Source organism: Hemiscyllium ocellatum, unplaced genomic scaffold (genome assembly GCF_020745735.1).
Source record: "Hemiscyllium ocellatum isolate sHemOce1 unplaced genomic scaffold, sHemOce1.pat.X.cur. R, whole genome shotgun sequence".
Lineage (NCBI taxonomy): Eukaryota > Metazoa > Chordata > Chondrichthyes > Orectolobiformes > Hemiscylliidae > Hemiscyllium > Hemiscyllium ocellatum.
In genome coordinates this window covers 2,075,373-2,091,173 of record NW_026867602.1, presented here as the reverse complement: position 1 = coordinate 2,091,173, position 15,801 = coordinate 2,075,373, and the positions used below count along the sequence as shown (strand labels likewise).

The 15,801-nt window shown below is 54.1% G+C and overlaps 1 protein-coding gene across 1 annotated transcript in view; it reads left to right on the top strand.

Annotated features, from left to right (window-relative positions):
- LOC132809042 (IQ motif and SEC7 domain-containing protein 1-like) overlaps nucleotides 1–15,801 on the top strand; it is a 48,666-nt gene that overhangs the window by 29,001 nt on the left and 3,864 nt on the right. The window contains 4 exon segments of the mRNA XM_060822416.1: nucleotides 3,257–3,356; nucleotides 5,041–5,202; nucleotides 9,327–9,497; nucleotides 13,087–13,136. Of these exon segments, the coding sequence (XP_060678399.1) occupies nucleotides 3,257–3,356; nucleotides 5,041–5,202; nucleotides 9,327–9,497; nucleotides 13,087–13,136 (483 nt within the window).

The following is a 15,801-nucleotide window of genomic DNA, read 5'->3' as shown; positions in this document are numbered from 1 at the left end:
TGTACCCTGAGCTGTGTTGTTTGGGGATGACCCATTACTGTAATTCCCCGTGTACCCTGAGCTGTGTTGTTTGGGGATGACCCATTACTGTAATTCCCCGTGTACCCTGAGCTGTGTTGTTTGGCGATGACCCATTACTGTAATTCCCCGTGTACCCTGAGCTGTGTTGTTTGGCGATGACCCATTACTGTAATTCCCCGTGTACCCTGAGCTGTGTTGTTTGGGGATGACCCATTACTGTAATTCCCCGTGTACCCTGAGCTGTGTTGTTTGGCGATGACCCATTACTGTAATTCCCCGTGTACCCTGAGCTGTGTTGTTTGGCGATGACCCATTACTGTAATTCCCCGTGTACCCTGAGCTGTGTTGTTTGGCGATGACCCATTACTGTAATTCCCCGTGTACCCTGAGCTGTGTTGTTTGGGGATGACCCATTACTGTAATTCCCCGTGTACCCTGAGCTGTGTTGTTTGGCGATGACCCATTACTGTAATTCCCCGTGTACCCTGAGCTGTGTTGTTTGGCGATGACCCATTACTGTAATTCCCCGTGTACCCTGAGCTGTGTTGTTTGGCGATGACCCATTACTGTAATTCACCGTGTACCCTGAGCTGTGTTGTTTGGCGATGACCCATTACTGTAATTCCCCGTGTACCCTGAGCTGTGTTGTTTGGCGATGACCCATTACTGTAATTCCCCGTGTACCCTGAGCTGTGTTGTTTGGGGATGACCCATTACTGTAATTCCCCGTGTACCCTGAGCTGTGTTGTTTGGGGATGACCCATTACTGTAATTCCCCGTGTACCCTGAGCTGTGTTGTTTGGCGATGGCCCATTACTGTAATTCCCCGTGTACCCTGAGCTGTGTTGTTTGGGGATGACCCATTACTGTAATTCCCCGTGTACCCTGAGCTGTGTTGTTTGGGGATGACCCATTACTGTAATTCCCCGTGTACCCTGAGCTGTGTTGTTTGGCGATGACCCATTACTGTAATTCCCCGTGTACCCTGAGCTGTGTTGTTTGGCGACGACCCATTACTGTAATTCCCCGTGTACCCTGAGCTGTGTTGTTTGGCGATGACCCATTACTGTAATTCCCCGTGTACCCTGAGCTGTGTTGTTTGGGGATGACCCATTACTGTAATTCCCCGTGTACCCTGAGCTGTGTTGTTTGGCGATGACCCATTACTGTAATTCCCCGTGTACCCTGAGCTGTGTTGTTTGGCGATGACCCATTACTGTAATTCCCCGTGTACCCTGAGCTGTGTTGTTTGGGGATGACCCATTACTGTAATTCCCCGTGTACCCTGAGCTGTGTTGTTTGGCGATGACCCATTACTGTAATTCCCCGTGTACCCTGAGCTGTGTTGTTTGGCGATGACCCATTACTGTAATTCCCCGTGTACCCTGAGCTGTGTTGTTTGGCGATGACCCATTACTGTAATTCCCCGTGTACCCTGAGCTGTGTTGTTTGGCGATGACCCATTACCGTAATTCCCCGTGTACCCTGAGCTGTGTTGTTTGGGGATGACCCATTACCGTAATTCCCCGTGTACCCTGAGCTGTGTTGTTTGGGGATGACCCATTACTGTAATTCCCCGTGTACCCTGAGCTGTGTTGTTTGGCGATGACCCATTACTGTAATTCCCCGTGTACCCTGAGCTGTGTTGTTTGGGGATGACCCATTACTGTAATTCCCCGTGTACCCTGAGCTGTGTTGTTTGGGGATGACCCATTACTGTAATTCCCCGTGTACCCTGAGCTGTGTTGTTTGGCGATGACCCATTACTGTAATTCCCCGTGTACCCTGAGCTGTGTTGTTTGGCGATGACCCATTACTGTAATTCCCCGTGTACCCTGAGCTGTGTTGTTTGGCGATGACCCATTACTGTAATTCCCCGTGTACCCTGAGCTGTGTTGTTTGGGGATGACCCATTACTGTAATTCCCCGTGTACCCTGAGCTGTATTGTTTAGCGATGACCCATTACTGTAATTCCCCGTGTACCCTGAGCTGTGTTGTTTGGCGATGACCCATTACTGTAATTCCCCGAGTACCCTGAGCTGTGTTGTTTGGGGATGACCCATTACTGTAATTCCCCGTGTACCCTGAGCTGTGTTGTTTGGCGATGACCCATTACTGTAATTCCCCGTGTACCCTGAGCTGTGTTGTTTGGCGATGACCCATTACTGTAATTCCCCGTGTACCCTGAGCTGTGTTGTTTGGGGATGACCCATTACTGTAATTCCCCGTGTACCCTGAGCTGTGTTGTTTGGCGATGACCCATTACTGTAATTCCCCGTGTACCCTGAGCTGTGTTGTTTGGGGATGACCCATTACTGTAATTCCCCGTGTACCCTGAGCTGTGTTGTTTGGGGATGACCCATTACTGTAATTCCCCGTGTACCCTGAGCTGTGTTGTTTGGGGATGACCCATTACTGTAATTCCCCGTGTACCCTGAGCTGTGTTGTTTAGCGATGACCCATTACTGTAATTCCCCGTGTACCCTGAGCTGTGTTGTTTGGCGATGACCCATTACTGTAATTCCCCGTGTACCCTGAGCTGTGTTGTTTGGGGATGACCCATTACTGTAATTCCCCGTGTACCCTGAGCTGTGTTGTTTGGGGATGACCCATTACTGTAATTCCCCGTGTACCCTGAGCTGTGTTGTTTGGCGATGACCCATTACTGTAATTCCCCGTGTACCCTGAGCTGTGTTGTTTGGTGATTACCCATTTCTGAACTCAGATTTGGATCGTTCTGACCATCTTTCTCTCTATTTCTCATAGCCCCCCCTCCTGTCCCCTTGTTGCTTTCCCCTGACTCCGATAGGCTCCCCATCCGAATCCTGCCTGCTCCTTCTGTCTGTCGTTCCTCATTCCAATCTCCATCCTCTCCCTATTCCCACCCTCAGTCACTGTGCCCTCTGAGTCAGTGCAGAATGCTGTCAGGCCGGTATTTGTTCCTGTAGCTTTTCTACAGTACACCCGCTCTCTCCAACCACTCTCTCTCTGTCTCTCCATCTCCCTCTCTCTCCCCCTTCTCTCTCTCTCTTCCCCTCTCCCTCTCTGTCTGTGTCACTCTCTCTGTTGTCTCTGTTCTTTAATCCTCTTCTCTATCTATACCTTTGTTACTTTCTACCTCCTGACTTCTCCCCTGTCCCTCTCTCTGCCACTCTCTCTGTGTTCTTTAATCCTCTTCTCGATCTTTACCTTAGTTAGTCTCTCCTCACTGACTTTCTCTCTCTCTGTCCTCAGGTCACGAAGGTATTTCAGAAGAAGAAGATCTCGGTGACGTACAGTTTCCGCCAGTCCTTTGCACTGCACGAGATGAAGGTTAATCTGTTTCAAAATGCCTGTAAGTCAGAGCCTGCCGTGGGCCCCCACAGCCTGGGGTTGGATTCTCCCTCTCACCCATGCAGGCCGCTCAGTGCTGGCTCTTCAGTCACTCCTGCTTCAGCCTGGGCTCCGGCAGCTGGTTCGAATGCACTCCGCAGTACACCACCTCCAGACCTGCTGCACGCACACACCCTCGCCCCAGTGTGGTGGAGGGAGACCCCGCACCGTGCCCCGTGAGGGAGGGAGTTCTGGGATTCTGACCCCCAGCGACACTGATGGAACGGCCCATATCGTTCCCAATCGGGATGGGATGGGGGGAGGGGCTCGGAGAGAAATCTCAGGGGGTGGTGTTCCCCCCCCCGTACCTGCTGCCCCCTCAGGGGGTGGTGTTCCACCCCTCTATCTGCTGCCCCCACAGGGGGTGGTGTTCCCCCCTGTACCTGCTGCCCCCTCAGGGGGTGGTGTTCCACCCCTCTATCTGCTGCCCCCACAGGGAGTGGTGTTCCCCCCTGTACCTGCTGCCCCCTCAGGGGGTGGTGTTCCCCCCTGTATCTGCTCCCTCAGGGGGTGGTGTTCCCCCCTGTATCTGCTCCCTCAGGGGGTGGTGTTCCCCCCTGTATCTGCCCCCTCAGGGGGTGGTGTTCCCCCCTGTACCTGCTGCCCCCTCAGGGGGAGGTGTTCCCCCCTATATCTGCTGCCCCCTCAGGGGGTGGTGTTCCCCCCCTGTATCTGCCCCCTCAGGGGGTGGTGTTCCCCCCTGTATCTGCTACCCCCTCAGGGGGTGGTGTTCCCCCCTGTATCAGCCCCCTCAGGGGGTAGTATGTCCCCCCACCGTCCTTCCAGGGGGTGGAGGTGGGGGTTTGGAAGGTGCTGTCGGAGGATCCTCAGTGAGTCGCTGCAGTGTGTCTTGTAGACGGTACACACTGCTGTCCCTCTGTGTCAGGGCTGGAGGGAGGGGGTGTGGGGGGTGGGGGGTCAGTGTGACCATCGAGTGTGGGGGCGGTGGAGAGAGAGGGTGATGAAGGTGGGGGTCAGTGTGTCGATCGAGTGTGGGGGGGGGGGGGTGGGTGGGGTTGCTCTGTCCCTGGACTGTGTTGCGCTTCTCGAGTGTTGTTGGAGCTGCCCCCGTCCAGGGCAAGTGGGGAGTATTCCCTCACCCTCCTGACTTGGGCCTTGTCGATGGTTGGACAGGGCTTTGGGGGGAGAGTCAGGAGGGGAGTTACTCGCTGCAGGATTCCCAGCCTCTGACCCGATGGTGGGACAGGGCTTTGGGGGAGAGTCAGGAGGGGAGTTACTCGCTGCAGGATTCCCAACCTCTGACCTGATGGTGGGACAGGGCTTTGGGGGAGAGTCAGGAGGGGAGTTACTCGCTGCAGGATTCCCAACCTCTGACCTGATGGTGGGACAGGGCTTTGTGGGGAGAGTCAGGAGGGGAGTTACTCGCTGCAGGATTCCCAGCCTCTGACCCGATGGTGGGACAGGGCTTTGGGGGGAGAGTCAGGAGGGGAGTTACTCGCTGCAGGATTGATCTGGGGCTGGGTCCCTGCTCAGTCTCTGGTCAATGGTAACCCCCAGGATATTGATAGGAGGAGTCAGCGGGTGAGGTAAATAGCACCCCCCCTCTCCCCCACTGGTAATCCTTCAAACTGTAAAGTCCCTGATGCTAATCTCCACCTCTCCCCTGCTCTCACGTCTCACCCTAGATTATCCCCATGGCATCAAATTGGCCTCCTCGATCCCCAGCGCCGAAAAGAAGATCCTCATCATCTTCAACGCGCCCAGTGTGCAGGACCGGACCAGATTTGCCAGCGATTTGCGCGAGTCTGTTGCTGAGGTGCAGGAGATGGAGAAATATCGGGTTGAATGTAAGCTTTGGGAAGACAGCCATATTTGTTGGGGGCTGGTGTTGCCCATGTTTCTTCTAAGCATGTGGCAGCCATGTCAGTTCAGGAGGGAGGTGTGGTGGCCATGTTTGTTGGGGGCTGGTGGTGGCCATGTTTCTTGTAAGCATGTGGCAGCCATGTCTGTTCAGGAGGGAGGTGTGGTGGCCATGTTTGTTGGGGGCACACAGGGGTGGCAGCCATGCCTGTTTAAGAGGGAGGTGTGGTGGCCATGTTTGTTGGGGGCACACAGGGGTGGCAGCCATGTCTGTTTAAGAGGGAGGTGTGGTGGCCATGTTTGTTGGGGGCACACAGGGGTGAGGTTGTTTTGGGGTTGGAGAGTGGAATAATTTGGAGGAATTAATGGACCCCAGTGTCCGGTTAGCTCAGGAGTCTGGATGGCCGGTACATTTCCCCACTGAGCCATCAGGTTTCCCGAATCCCGTCAGATGACACTCCCTCCTGCCCCTTGCCGTTCACAAAATGGTTTGACAGAGTGACTGCCCTCAGTGTGATGGATGGACTGACAAAACATGGATGAAGATTAAATTCACTGCAGCCAAGCGGCCTGCATTAACTCCCAAAACACCAAAGGTTGGTGATAGTAGCAGGAGAAGGCCCTTCCACCCATCATGCTGGTACCAGCTCACCCATCCAGTGACTTGCTCAGGTCCTTCCCCCCTTCATCATAACATGGGCTTGATGGGCTGAATGGCCTTTATCTCTGCTGTAGACCCCTGGAATGATCTGATTGTCCCTTTAAAGCCGTGATAGAACCTGCCCCTGACGCTCTCCCTGCGGTCTCAGGAGGTGGGGTCCAGTTCCTGACCCCCTCACTGCGTGAGAACATTTCTCCCCGTGTTACCCGATCGGCCAATCACCTTCAATCTGTTTCCCCTCTGACTCACAATCCTTCAACCAACGGGGAATGGTTTCTCTCTCTCCCTCTCTGCTCCCTCCCTGAGTCCCCTCGATTGACTGTCCCTCTAGATCTCCCCCTCTCTGAGGAGAACACTCTCATCTTCTCCAATTTCCCCAAACTGTAAAGATCCCTGACCCATTGCTGTGAATCTTTGCCCCACTCACTCTCTGCAAAAGCCTCCCTTCCTTCCCCCATCAGAGCTGGAGACAATCGGTAACCTGGGGTGAGACCGGTACCTGAGACAGATGCAGCATCAGCTCCCTGCTGCTCTACTCTGTCTCTCGGGAAATGAAGCAATCTCTCCACAACGGCTCTCACTGGGTTGGACACCAATGATACAACCACCAGGGCTTGTATTGGTCGCCCTGTGGCCCTGCATTGTCAGCTGAAAGATTCAGACGAGTGGGGTCAGTGATTTGGAAAGGACAGATACCCCGGGAGGGAGTTACAGACTGGAATCTAATTGAGGGGTTCAGGGGTGGGGTTTATATACAGAATAACAGATACCCCGGGAGGGAGTTACAGACTGGAATCTAATCGAGGGGTTCAGGGGGTGATTATATATACAATAACAGATACCCAGGAGGGAGTTACAGACTGGAATCTAATCGAGGGGTTCAGGGGTGGGGTTTATATACAGAATAACAGATACCCCGGGAGGGAGTTACAGACTGGAATCTAATCGAGGGGTTCAGGGGGTGATTATATATACAATAACAGATACCCAGGAGGGAGTTACAGACTGGAATCTAATCGAGGGGTTCAGGGGTTGATTATATATACAATAACAGATACCCAGGAGGGAGTTACAGACTGGAATCTAATCGAGGGGTTCAGGGGGTGATTATATATACAATAACAGGTACCCAGGAGGGAGTTACAGACTGGAATCTAATCGAGGGGTTCAGGGGTGGGGTTTATATACAGAATAACAGATACCCCGGGAGGGAGTTACAGACTGGAATCTAATCGAGGGGTTCAGGGGGTGATTATATATACAATAACAGATACCCAGGAGGGAGTTACAGACTGGAATCTAATCGAGGGGTTCAGGGGTGGGGTTTATATACAGAATAACAGATACCCCGGGAGGGAGTTACAGACTGGAATCTAATCGAGGGGTTCAGGATGAAGTTTATATATACAGAATAACAGATACCCAGGAGGGAGTTACCAACTGCAATCTAATCGAGGGGTTCGGGGTGGGGTTTATATACAGAATAACAGATACCCCGGGAGGGAGTTACAGACTGGAATCTAATCGAGGGGTTCAGGATGAAGTTTATATACAGAATAACAGATACCCAGGAGGGAGTTACAGACTGGAATCTAATCAAGGGGTGCAGTGGTGGGTTATATACAGAATAACAGATACCCCGGGAGGGAGTTACAGATTGAAATCTAATTGAGGGGTTCAGGATGAAGTTTATATATACAGTAACAGATACCCAGGAGGGAGTTACAGACTGGAATCTAATCGAGGGGTTCAGGATGAAGTTTATATATACAATAACAGATACCCGGGAGGGAGTTACAGACTGGAATCTGACCGAGGGGGTTACAGACTGGAATCTGACCGAGGGGGTTACAGACTGGAATCTGACCGAGGGAGTTACAGACTGGAATCTGACCGAGGGAGTTACAGACTGGAGTCTGACCGAGGGAGTTACAGACTGGAATCTGACCGAGGGAGTTACAGACTGGAGTCTGACCGAGGGGGTTACAGACTGGAATCTGACCGAGGGAGTTACAGACTGGAGTCTGACCGAGGGGGTTACAGGCTGGAATCTGACCGAGGGGGTTACAGGCTGGAATCTGACCGAGGGGGTTACAGACTGGAATCTGACCGAGGGAGTTACAGACTGGAATCTGACCGAGGGGGTTACAGACTGGAATCTGACCGAGGGAGTTACAGACTGGAATCTGACCGAGGGGGTTACAGACTGGAGTCTGACCGAGGGGGTTACAGACTGGAGTCTGACCGAGGGAGTTACAGACTGGAATCTGACCGAGGGGGTTACAGACTGGAGTCTGACCGAGGGGGTTACAGACTGGAGTCTGACCGAGGGGGTTACAGACTGGAGTCTGACCGAGGGGGTTACAGACTGGAGTCTGACCGAGGGGGTTACAGACTGGAATCTGACCGAGGGGGTTACAGACTGGAGTCTGACCGAGGGGGTTACAGACTGGAATCTGACCGAGGGAGTTACAGACTGGAATCTGACCGAGGGGGTTACAGACTGGAGTCTGACCGAGGGGGTTACAGACTGGAGTCTGACCGAGGGAGTTACAGACTGGAATCTGACCGAGCGGGTTACAGACTGGAGTCTGACCGAGGGGGTTACAGACTGGAGTCTGACCGAGGGGGTTACAGACTGGAGTCTGACCGAGGGGGTTACAGACTGGAGTCTGCCCGAGGGGGTTACAGACTGGAATCTGACCGAGGGGGTTACAGACTGGAGTCTGACCGAGGGGGTTACAGACTGGAATCTGACCGAGGGAGTTACAGACTGGAATCTGACCGAGGGGGTTACAGACTGGAGTCTGACCGAGGGGGTTACAGGCTGGAATCTGACCGAGGGGGTTACAGACTGGAATCTGACCGAGGGGGTTACAGGCTGGAATCTGACCGAGGGAGTTACAGACTGGAATCTGACCGAGGGGGTTACAGACTGGAATCTGACCGAGGGAGTTACAGACTGGAGTCTGACCGAGGGAGTTACAGACTGGAATCTGACCGAGGGGGTTACAGACTGGAATCTGACCGAGGGGGTTACAGACTGGAGTCTGACCGAGGGAGTTACAGACTGGAATCTGACCGAGGGGGTTACAGACTGGAATCTGACCGAGGGGGTTACAGGCTGGAATCTGACCGAGGGGGTTACAGACTGGAATCTGACCGAGGGGGTTACAGGCTGGAATCTGACCGAGGGGGTTACAGACTGGAATCTGACCGAGGGAGTTACAGACTGGAGTCTGACCGAGGGAGTTACAGACTGGAATCTGACCGAGGGAGTTACAGACTGGGGTCTGACCGAGGGGGTTACAGACTGGAATCTGACCGAGGGGGTTACAGACTGGGGTCTGACCGAGGGGGTTACAGACTGGGGTCTGACCGAGGGGGTTAAATATACTCCCGTGGAGTGCCTTTTTGATTGCTTTTGCCCCTTGTTTTTCCCTCCGCCAGCGGAGCTGGAGAAGCAGAAGGGTGTAATCCGTGCCACCATGTTACAGAGTGCCAGTCTGAAGAAAGATGCTGTGAATGGCACCCTCACCAGCCTGGACGACACCTATGCCATGGGTGAAGGGCTGAAACGGAGTGCTCTCAGTAGCTCACTGCGGGACCTCTCTGATGCAGGTAAGTGGCGTGGTAGGGTCAACGATCAGAGCAGGCTGTGGGGTGAGGGCGGACACCACGATGAAACTAACCTCTCGGGTTATCCACTCAGGTGCTCCATGGATCCCCGCTCCTTGATCCTGACAAACCTGACCCTCTTCCCCTCAGAGCTGCCTGTCTCTGTCATCTGCCTGTTTGTTCCTGATCTCTGTCAGCTCTGGGTTCTGCTGCTCGCTCAGATGTAGGAGGTCAGTCACGAGCAATTCAATCCCAGGGAAGGACAGGGACAGCACAGGGTTAGATACAGAGGAGAGCTCCCTTTACACTGTCCCCCCATCAAACACTCCCAGGGACAGGGACAGCACGGGGTTAGATACAGAGGAGAGCTCCCTCTACACTGTCCCCCCATCAAACACTCCCAGGGACAGGGACAGCACGGGGTTAGATACAGAGGAGAGCTCCCTTTACACTGTCCCCCCATCAAACACTCCCAGGGACAGGGACAGCACGGGGTTAGATACAGAGGAGAGCTCCCTCTACACTGTCCCCCCCATCAAACACTCCCAGGGACAGGGACAGCACGGGGTTAGATACAGAGGAGAGCTCCCTCTACACTGTCCCCCCCATCAAACCCTCCCAGGGACAGGGACAGCAGAGGTTGGGAATGAGGGTCTATCTGATTGGGATATCCATTGCTGACGGTTTGATGGGTGGAAGCTCAGCCGTTCTCCTTTCCTTGACTTTATGGCCACCATTCCTTTCATCTGTTTGCCATCTTTTCCTTTGGAAAGCGCCGAGCCCCCACCCCCCCCTTCCACCCGGATGGAGGGGAATCCAACTGTTTACAGAATCGGTCCGTTATCAGTTCTCGCTGGACGTGTTTGTTGTAAGGATGGCGATGAACGTTGGGAGTGGGTGAGATTTACCTCTTGACCCCCTCCCCTGGAACTACACCCTACAGTAAATGACCAAGCCAGCTCCCTGCCTGAGATCCAGAGGGGCAGAGTGAGAGAGATACTTCTCAAGAAAGGACAGGGGACCCACTGACGAGGGAGAGACAGGGATTGGGGAGAGAGAGAATCATGACCAGGGAGAGAATGAGATTGGGGAGACAGTCTGACAGGGTGGCGAATCCAGAAACCAGTGGGATCTCCCCCACCCCACCCCACCCCAACTCCTGTGAAGGATCTGTGTGTCTGATATGAACTGCCAGAGGAAGTGGAGGAGGCTGGTCCAAACACAACATTGGACGGGTTTGGAGGGATATGGGCCACATCGTGGCAAACGGATCTCTGTTGGATTTATTTCGGATATCTGGTCAGCATGGAGACGTTGTACCGAAAGGTCTCTTTCCGTGTTCGACAGCTCTGTAACTCTGTCTCTCTCTTCCTCTCTCTGTCTCTATCACTCTGCCTCTCTCTGTCTCTCGCTCTGCCTCTCTCTGTCTCTCGCTCTGCCTCTCTCTGTCTCTATCACTCTGCCTCTCTCTGTCTCTCGCTCTGCCTCTCTCTGTCTCTCGCTCTGCCTCTCTCTGTCTCTATCACTCTGCCTCTCTCTGTCTCTCGCTCTGCCTCTCTCTGTCTCTATCACTCTGCCTCTCTCTGTCTCTATCACTCTGCCTCTCTCTGTCTCTCGCTCTGCCTCTCTCTGTCTCTCGCTCTGCCTCTCTCTGTCTCTATCACTCTGCCTCTCTCTGTCTCTATCACTCTGCCTCTCTCTGTCTCTCGCCCTGCCTCTCTCTGTCTCTATCACTCTGCCTCTCTCTGTCTCTCGCTCTGCCTCTCTCTGTCTCTATCACTCTGCCTCTCTCTGTCTCTATCACTCTGCCTCTCTCTGTCTCTCGCTCTGCCTCTCTCTGTCTCTATCACTCTGCCTCTCTCTGTCTCTATCACTCTGCCTCTCTCTGTCTCTCGCTCTGCCTCTCTCTGTCTCTCGCTTTGCCTCTCTCTGTCTCTATCACTCTGCCTCTCTCTGTCTCTCGCTCTGCCTCTCTCTGTCTCTATCACTCTGCCTCTCTCTGTCTCTATCACTCTGCCTCTCTCTGTCTCTATCACTCTGCCTCTCTCTGTCTCTCGCTTTGCCTCTCTCTGTCTCTATCACTCTGCCTCTCTCTGTCTCTATCACTCTGCCTCTCTCTGTCTCTCGCTCTGCCTCTCTCTGTCTCTATCACTCTGCCTCTCTCTGTCTCTCGCTCTGCCTCTCTCTGTCTCTATCACTCTGCCTCTCTCTGTCTCTATCACTCTGCCTCTCTCTGTCTCTCGCTCTGCCTCTCTCTGTCTCTATCACTCTGCCTCTCTCTGTCTCTATCACTCTGCCTCTCTCTGTCTCTCGCTCTGCCTCTCTCTGTCTCTCGCTCTGCCTCTCTCTGTCTCTATCACTCTGCCTCTCTCTGTCTCTATCACTCTGCCTCTCTCTGTCTCTCGCTCTGCCTCTCTCTGTCTCTCGCTTTGCCTCTCTCTGTCTCTATCACTCTGCCTCTCTCTGTCTCTATCACTCTGCCTCTCTCTGTCTCTCGCTCTGCCTCTCTCTGTCTCTCGCTCTGCCTCTCTCTGTCTCTCGCTTTGCCTCTCTCTGTCTCTATCACTCTGCCTCTCTCTGTCTCTATCACTCTGCCTCTCTCTGTCTATCACTCTGCCTCTCTCTGTCTCTATCACTCTGCCTCTCTCTGTCTCTCGCTTTGCCTCTCTCTGTCTCTCGCTCTGCCTCTCTCTGTCTCTATCACTCTGCCTCTCTCTGTCTCTATCACACTGCCTCTCTCTGTCTCTCGCTCTGCCTCTCTCTGTCTCTCGCTTTGCTTTTCTCTGTCTCTATCACTCTGCCTCTCTCTGTCTCTCGCTCTGCCTCTCTCTGTCTCTATCACTCTGCCTCTCTCTGTCTCTATCACTCTGCCTCTCTCTGTCTCTCGCTCTGCCTCTCTCTGTCTCTCGCTTTGCTTTTCTCTGTCTCTATCACTCTGCCTCTCTCTGTCTCTCGCTCTGCCTCTCTCTGTCTCTATCACTCTGCCTCTCTCTGTCTCTATCACTCTGCCTCTCTCTGTCTCTATCACTCTGCCCATCTCTGTCTCTCGCTCTGCCTCTCTCTGTCTCTCGCTCTGCCTCTCTCTGTCTATCACTCTGCCTCTCTCTGTCTCTCGCTCTGCCTCTCTCTGTCTATCCCACTCTCTGTCTCTCTCCCTGTTTCTCTGCCTCCTGGTCTCTGTCCCTTTTCCCGCTCTGTCTTTGTGTCTCACTGGTTCTCTCTCTGCCTCTTGCTTAGTCTCTGTCTGTCTCCCTGTTTCTCCCTCCGTCTGTTCTCTCTCTCCGTCTCTCTCCATCTCTGTCTCTCTCTCTCTCGACCTTGCCCCACTCTGTCCTCCCTTCTCACTCCAACCCTGACACTCTGCATTCCCTTCCATATCCCCCACCCTGAATTACTGGGCCTCTGTATCCCCGTGGAGCCCGATTCTGACTGGGTCCTGTGCCTGCTACCTGGAGCTGTCGGGGTATTTGGGATGGGGGTGGTGGTGGTGGGATTGGGGAGTGGGAGACGGTGGGACTCAGCCAAAGGCTCAAAGGGGTGACCCAGCCTTGGCTCCGTGTCTAACGCTTGGTGTTGCGTGTGTCTGGCCCAGGGAAACGGGGACGCCGAAACAGTGTGGGATCGCTCGACAGCACCATCGAAGTAAGTGGCACCCAATCAAACCCCTCATACCCCTGCCAGAAAGATCATTCAACCCTGCCATCCCACCTGTCTGCTCCACAGCCGCCATCTTGGATTTGTTTACCTTCCCCTTCTCTGTGTAAGCCCGTCCTGTGTCTGCTATTACCCATTTACCCCCATCACCCCCTCATACCCCTCATGTCCCATTTACCCACCATCGCCCCCCATCACCCCCTCATATCCCTAATGTCCCATTTACCCATTTACCCCCCATCACCCCCTCATATCCCTAATGTCCCCTTTACCCCCCATCACCCCCTCATATCCCTAATGTCCCCTTTACCCATTTACCCCCCATCACCCCCTCATATCCCTAATGTCCCCTTTACCCATTTACCCCCCATCACCCCCTCATATCCCTAATGTCCCCTTTACCCATTTACCCCCCATCACCCCCTCATATCCCTAATGTCCCCTTTACCCATTTACCCCCCATCACCCCCTCATATCCCTAATGTCCCCTTTACCCCCCATCACCCCCTCATATCCCTAATGTCCCCTTTACCCATTTACCCCCCATCACCCCCTCATATCCCTAATGTCCCCTTTACCCCCCATCACCCCCTCATATCCCTAATGTCCCCTTTACCCATTTACCCCCCATCACCCCCTCATATCCCTAATGTCCCCTTTACCCCCCCATCACCCCCTCATATCCCTAATGTCCCCTTTACCCCCCATCACCCCCTCATATCCCTAATGTCCCCTTTACCCATTTACCCCATCACCCCCTCATATCCCTAATGTCCCCTTTACCCATTTACCCCATCACCCCCTCATATCCCTAATGTCCCCTTTACCCATTTACCCCCCATCACCCCCTCATATCCCTAATGTCCCCTTTACCCATTTACCCCCCATCACCCCCTCATATCCCTAATGTCCCCTTTACCCATTTACCCCCCATCACCCCCTCATATCCCTAATGTCCCCTTTACCCATTTACCCCCCATCACCCCCTCATATCCCTAATGTCCCCTTTACCCATTTACCCCCCATCACCCCCTCATATCCCTAATGTACCCTTTACCCATTTACCCCCCATCACCCCCTCATATCCCTAATGTCCCCTTTACCCATTTACCCCCCATCACCCCCTCATATCCCTAATGTCCCCTTTACCCATTTACCCCCCATCACCCCCTCATATCCCTAATGTCCCCATGACCCATTTACCCCCCATCACCCCCTCATATCCCTAATGTCCCCTTTACCCATTTACCCCCCATCACCCCCTCATATCCCTAATGTCCCCTTTACCCCCCATCACCCCCTCATATCCCTAATGTCCCCTTTACCCATTTACCCCCCATCACCCCCTCATATCCAAGTGCCCCCATTAACCCCCATTGCCCCTTTACCCCCATCACCCCCTCATATCCCAGTGCCCCCTTTATCCCCCATCACCCCCTCATATCCAAGTGCCCCCATTAACCCCCATTGCTCCTTTACCCCCATCACCCCCTCATATCCCAGTGCCCCCTTTATCCCCCATCACCCCCTCATATCCAAGTGCCCCCATTAACCCCCATTGCCCCTTTACCCCCATCACCCCCTCATATCCCAGTGCCCCCTTTACCCCCATCACCCCCTCATATCCTCGTGCCCCCATTGACCCCCATTGCCCCTTTACCCCCATCTCCCCCCATATCCCAGTGCCCCCATTAACCCCCTTTACCCCCATCACCCCCTCATATCCCTAATGTCCCCTTTACCCATTTACCCCCCATCACCCCCTCATATCCCAGTGCCCCCTTTACCCCCATCACCCCCTCATATCCTCGTGCCCCCATTGACCCCCATTGCCCCTTTACCCCCATCTCCCCCCATATCCCAGTGCCCCCATTAACCCCCTTTACCCCCCATCACCCCCTCATATCCCTAATGTCCCCTTTACCCATTTACCCCCATCACCCCCTCATATCCCAGTGCCCCATTACCCCCCATTGCCCCCTTTATCCCCCATCACCCCCTCATATCCAAGTGCCCCCATTAACCCCCATTGCCCCCTTTATCCCCCATCACCCCCTCATATCCCAATGCCCCCATTACCCCCCATCACCCCCTCATATCCCATTGCCCCCTTTACCCCCATCGCCCCCTCATATCCCAGTGCCCCCTTTACCCCCCATCACCCCCTCATATCCCAGTGCCCCCATTAACCCACATTGCCCCTTTACCCCCATCACCCCCTCATATCCCAGTGCCCCCTTTACCCCCATCACCCCCTCATATCCCAGTGCCCCCATTACCCCCAATTGCCCCCTTTTACCCCCATCACCCCCTCATATCCCATTGCCCCTTTACCCCCCCATCACCCCCTCATATCCCAGTGCCCCCATTAACCCCCAATTGCCCCCTTTACCCCCCATCACCCCCTCATATCCCAGTGCCCCCTTTACCCCCATCACCCCCTCATATCCCAGTGCCCCCTTTACCCCCATCACCCCCTCATATCCCAGTGCCCCCTTTACCCCCATCACCCCCTCATATCCCAGTGCCCCCTTTACCCCCCATCACCCCCTCATATCCCAGTGCCCCCTTTACCCCCCATCACCCCCTCATATCCCAGTGCCCCCTTTACCCCCCATCACCCCCTCATATCCCAGTGACCCCATTAACCCCC